This window comes from Esox lucius, chromosome 19 (assembly GCF_011004845.1).
Source record: "Esox lucius isolate fEsoLuc1 chromosome 19, fEsoLuc1.pri, whole genome shotgun sequence".
Taxonomy (NCBI): domain Eukaryota; kingdom Metazoa; phylum Chordata; class Actinopteri; order Esociformes; family Esocidae; genus Esox; species Esox lucius.
In genome coordinates, this window is record NC_047587.1 from 15,381,138 (window position 1) to 15,387,137 (window position 6,000).

The 6,000-nt window shown below is 39.6% G+C and overlaps 1 protein-coding gene across 1 annotated transcript in view; it reads left to right on the forward strand.

Moving 5' to 3' along the window:
* Positions 1 to 4,827, forward strand: part of LOC105018346 (unconventional myosin-Va) — a 32,154-nt gene extending 27,327 nt beyond the window's left edge. The window contains exons 39-41 of the mRNA XM_010883686.3: positions 532 to 706; positions 2,464 to 2,544; positions 2,787 to 4,827. Of these exons, the coding sequence (XP_010881988.2) occupies positions 532 to 706; positions 2,464 to 2,544; positions 2,787 to 2,939 (409 nt within the window). The 3' untranslated portion in view covers positions 2,940 to 4,827. The remainder of the gene's footprint in view (positions 1 to 531; positions 707 to 2,463; positions 2,545 to 2,786) is intronic.
* Positions 4,828 to 6,000: the final 1,173 nt, after the last annotated feature.

Sequence of the window (6,000 nt, forward strand, 5' to 3'; positions counted from 1 at the left end):
GCTGTCATGGAGTTATTTTAGATAATCTTCAAAAAGATTTTCTGAAAATTGGCAACGACTGCTTTCTTAACTTCAAGGTGAAGGAGAAGAGCTTTGACTGGGCTCAGTGGGTGACTGCTGTCCTGAATGGGATGAAACCTTGGAGAATGAAGAGCTTAGAGATGGATGTAGGATTTTAGCAATGCCTGAAAATCCAATTGAGAGTGTCTGGATTACTGCCTGTACCACTTCCTGTGTGAAGAAAGGAAGTTGAGTAGGGTACAAGGGTCTGCATGTCTCCCTGACGACATACCAGCTTGGTGTTAATGGAATGTTGTTTTATATATAGTTCTTTAGAAGTTGCGTTAAATCTCTCTATATGTACCATTGACTTGCCAAACCCCATTACGGTCAGTCAAATCTGCCTGGCTGGTGTTCCTGGATGTCTCAGCATGATGCGCCTCTGGGTGTAAAACCTACTATAGTTGTCCGACGGCGTTGACCTCCAAAGTTGTCTGACAGCGTTGGCCAATGGTGTTGTCTTACTCCCAGGTACAATGTGTGGCAGCTGGAGGAGTGGCTGGATGAACACGGCCTGTCAGGATGTGGAGCTAAGGAGATGCTGGAGCCTCTGATCCAGGCCGCTCAGCTACTACAGGTCAAGAAGAAAACGGAGGAGGATGCCCAGGCTATCTGCACCATGTGTTCTGCACTCACCACTCCACAGGTAGGAATATAGAGTTAGGTCCAGAAATAATTGGACACTGACACAAGTTTTGTTATTTTGGCTGTTTACCAACATTTATTTGATTTACAGATAAATGAGCTGTGGGCTTAATGTGGGCTTAATGTGCAGTCTCTCAGCTTTAGTTTGAGGGTATTCACATCCAAATTGGAGGAAGGGTTTAGGAATTACAGCTCTTTAATATGTAGCCCCCTCTTTTTCAAAGGACGAAAAGTAATTGGACAATTGACTCAAAAGCTGTTTCATGGACAGGTGTGGGCTATTCCTTCATTATTTCTACATCGATTAAGTAGGTAAAAGTCCGGGAGTTGATTCCAGGTGTGGCATTTGCATTTGGAAGCTGTTGCTGTGAACCCACAACATGCTATCAAAGTTCTCATTGCAAGTGAATCAGGCCATCCGTAGGCTGCAAAAAAAATACATCAGAGAGGGCAGGAACATCAGGAGTGGCCAAATGAACAGTTTGGTACATCCTGAGAACAAAAGAAGGGACTGTTTAACTCTGCAACAAAAAAAGACCTGGACGTCCACTGAAGAAAACAGCGGTGGATGATCGTAGGATGCTTTGGTGAAGAAAAACCCATTCACAACATTCAGCCAAGTGAATAACACCCTCCAAGAGGTAGGCATATCATTATCCAGGTCTACCATAAAAAGAATACTTCAAAAAGCAAATACAGAGGGTTCACCACAAGGTGCAAACCATTCATAAGACTCTAAACCATTCAAAAAACATCTAAAAAAGCCAGTCCACTTCTGGAACAGCATTCTTTGGACAGATGAAACTAAGATCAACCTGTACCAGAATGTTGGGAAGGAAAAAGTATGGAGAAGGCTTGGAACGGCTCATGATCCGAAGCATACCACATCATCTGTAAAACATGGTGGAGGCACTGTGATGGCATGAGCATGCATTGCTTTCAGTGGCACTGGGTCACTACTGTTTATTGTGACAGAAGACAGAAGCAGCCAAATGAATTGTGAAGTGTATAGGGATAAATTGTCTGCTCAAATTCAGCAAAGTTGATTGGATAGCGCTTCACTTTACAGACGGACAATGGCCCAAAACATTGTTTTTAAGGCAAAGTTGAATATTCTGCAATGGCTGAGTCAATCACCTGATCTCAACCCGATGGAGCAAGCATTTCATTTGCTGAAGACATAACTTAAGGCAGAAAGTCCCACAAACAAACAATAACTGCAGACAACTGCAATAAAGGTCTGGCAAAGCATCACAAAGCAGGAAACCCAGAGAATGGTGATGTCCATGCATTCCAGACTTCAAGCAATAATTGCCTGCAAAGGATTCTTGACAAATGTATTAAAAATGAAAATGTTACTTATGATTGTGTTAATTTGTCCAATTGCATTTGAGCCCCTGATATCAGTGGACAGTGTATGAAAATGGTTGCGTTTCCTAAATGTTTCATTATATATTTTTTGTTCAACCCCTTTAATTAAAGCTGAAAGTCTGCACTTCAATTGGATCTATTTCGTTTAATGTCAAATTCATTCTGGTGTCATACAGAGCCAAAATGATGAAGATTTGCTCAGTGTCCAAATATTTCTGGACCTAACTGTACCAGGCTACAGTATGTCCGCCATGTGGTCCTTCTGTTTTTCTTCACAGTATTTTCAAGATGTAATTATTAGTGCGACTGTTTAGCAGACTTGGTGTTCCCATTACACCTGGCCTACATTCCTCATCAAGAATGTATTTTCTGTTTTTCTCTTGACAGATTGTGAAAGTGCTGAACTTATACACCCCAGTGATTGAGTTTGAGGAAAGGGTTCCCACATCATTCATTAAAACTATACAGGTAAAACATTTTATGCCTGTCTGTGCATTTTGTGATGCTCTCTTCTTTCTGTCTTTTTTAACTGTATGTTGTGTAATTGTCACTTTCATTTTCAATTCCTCATATGTTTTATAATTGAGTGTCAATTTCATATAGAGTTTTTCTTCCTCTTCAGTTTTCTCTCTTTCCTACATAATTGTTTGAGGATCACTTCTCTCTCATTGTGTAATTGAGTGGTTCTGTCTGTCTCTTGTCATCCTCAGGTCCTGTTAAAAGACCGTGTTGAGTCCCCTCAGTTGCTGATGGACGCCAAAAAGATTTTCTCTGTGACCTTTTCCTTCACCCCCTCCTCCCTGGCACTGGAGACCATCCAGATCCCAAGCTCTCTCAACCTAGGGTTCCTCACAAGAGTCTAAATCCCTGACCCTTTACCCCCCAAACAACTCTTACCTGGGGTTAGAGAAACCAAATGCCTGAACATCTGGGGCAGCTTCCCAGACACCGATTAAGTCACTGATGAAACACTTTCAATTGAGATTCGCACCGGGCTTTTTAGTCTGGAACTTCTGTGGGCTTTATACTGCCTATGTCCTGGGAAAAATGCCATTATAGTTATAACATTGCCTTTTAGATTTTGTCAGTTTAGAATCATTCAATGTGGTATAATAGAACGAGGGGGTGTTAGGGGGTTAGAGACACTAAATATTAAAACTAATATTAAACTGGCTAATGAATATATGTTTACAATTAACGTAATTCATCACTTATGTAGTTTATTAGATATTTAATGTGTGCAATGTTTGTTTTTTTTGCTAATATACACCTGGAGGTAGCACTGTCTGTTGTACATTGCAGGGATTGCATCATGTTCTATGCAATAAGTACCAAATAATTATTCATGTGTTAATGACACAACAGGCCGGAATGAGCAGGTTTCTAGCCTAGGTTATAACACTGGACTTTCACTGCTAGCTTTTAGTTTTTCCAAACGTTTGCAGACCCTTGAAAGCAACTGGGAGCTGGGCTTTCAGTTCTTAGGAGATAATACCAGGAAGTATCTTTTACAAAAAATATATTAATTGAAAGATGTGCTTACATATTTCATGCTGTACATTCAGGGGTCATTAGTGTTCATGCTGTATATTTGGGGGTCATTCGTATGCATGTTATACCCTCGGGGATCATTAGTCTCCGGACAGACTGTTTTCAGTGCTACAATTATGGAGTCATTCATGTTATGTGACAGATTTCTGCTTATGTAATTGTAGTGCTTATTGCCTTTATGTGTATCAAGGTGCTGAATGGTAAGTGAATTCCTCACTCGCAACTCCATGCATTTCAAATACAATATATTAAATAACTCGAACTTGAAATAACTCGACACCCGGTGACAACGCGGACGTTATTAGTTGGACCCTCTGTATAGCATCGATTTACTGATGTGAAAGCAGCAGGATAACATGCTGGCAGCATTTACTCAGATTTATTTTTTAAAAATAAAAGCCTTTTCACTGTCTGAAACACTACTGTGGTTGGTCCATTGGACAGAATGAAAACACAAATGACTGGAATCGGGTTCTGCCTGAAGTGTTCACTTGTTCAAAGTACAAAGTGTTGTATGTTAATATCTCCAGATAGCTTAGTGTTTAGAGCAGGGTTCGGCAATAAACGGCCCGCGCGACAAAACAAGCCCGCCAGCAATAATATCTGGCCCGCGGCATGATTATTTTGAGAGCGGCTGGTGCTGAAATAGATCTGTCATGACAGCAACGTTTACTCTCAAACACTTCCTCTTTAGTGATTTTCCCTACAAAATAAATGTGTGAGAACGTTTTTTTATTTAAATTGAGAGTTTTTACTTTGAAAAGTTCTGAAGTGCATTCAATTCTGGCTTGCTTGACATACCTCTGAAATACTCTGCCAACAGCGACAATTTCAGTGCAGACACATCGGCTTTCACGAAACTAGCTGAAGAGAAGCGTTATGCTGGCAACATTAGAGATTCCGTAGCAACAATAAGACTTTGCCGCGTTAAGTGATTTTAATGAATTTTTTATTAAATGAATCTGTTATGCCACGTTGCTTAGTGTATATGTTAACAATGTATTGTAGTAAATGTTCAGGAGAGTGGATAAAGTGATTATATGCAACTAAAATCAAGGGTCGCTATGTATTTGCAGTTGTTGCTGGCATTTTACTTCGCCCATGCCATTGGCCAAAACGTAACTCAAAGGATATGAAATACGTATTGCCCTATAGAGAAAAAACTATTCTATACGCCGCAGTGAATGTATTGTAGTAAATGTTCAGGAGAGTGGATAGAATGATTATATGCAAATAAATCAAGGGGCACTATGTATTTACAATTGTTGCTGGCATTTTACTCAGCCCATGCCATTGGCCACAATGTAACTCAATGGATATTAAATAAATTCTGACTCATACAGAAAAAACTATTCCATACGCTGCAGTGAATGTATTGTAGGAAATGTTCAGGAGACTATAGAGTGATTATATGCACACAAAAAATCAAGGGGCACTGTGTACTTGCAATTGTTGCTGGCATTTTACTTCGCCCATACCATTGGTCACAATGTAACTCAATGTAACACAATGGGCAGAGTAAAATGCTCCCATGGCAGTTAGTTCCACAATGAAAAGTGACTTTTGTGAGGTTGACCACAAGATCAGGTCTAGCCTGAGATTAGTTGTAATTATCTCAGGCGGAAAAATTAGCTTCTGGTCTAGATCTGCCTGCATTTTCCTGATCCGGGCATTCCGTTTTTGTAGTTGAATTTGCTTGAGGTTATCCTGCTATAATGAAGGCAGTAGGTTTTAAGAAAACGGGCAATGTAGGAGAGACATCATTGAGGGTCCTTCCAGAACAATTGCCAGTTGTCTCAGGACCTGTGTAATTACACTGGTCCAATTAAATATAAGGCCACGCATCATACAGATGTCTTTTGATAATTTATTTCCACATTTTATTCATAAGACACCATGAAAACTACAAAAATAAAACACACAAAATACAATGAGTCAAATATACTTTTTTCAGTCATTCTGCAGTCTCTTAAGCACATTTCTTAACTAGACGTTCCCCACAATGTTAGCGTCACAACAGTACAGAAAGTGCATTTAATGCAAAGAAATTACAACAAATATGATAAGGCTGAAATACAAAAGCACAATTATCGTGTGCGCCTCTTGGACCGTACAAAATATTTGTTTGAGGCAGTAAATGTTTTCTCTGCAGCCACGTTGGCTCTCTCAGTATTCCTTTTCCCCGCAATGCAACAGGTGTGGCCTTCGCTAAACTCTGGTAATTTCACCTTTGACCTCAACGTTATAAAATGGCATTTGTAATAAAGAACGACAAAGTTTAAACAATATTTATAAGGTAAAATATTTTAGTAAAATTTTAGATCAAACACCCCTTTTTAAACTCTTATTACATTGTTTTAATGTTTTTAATTA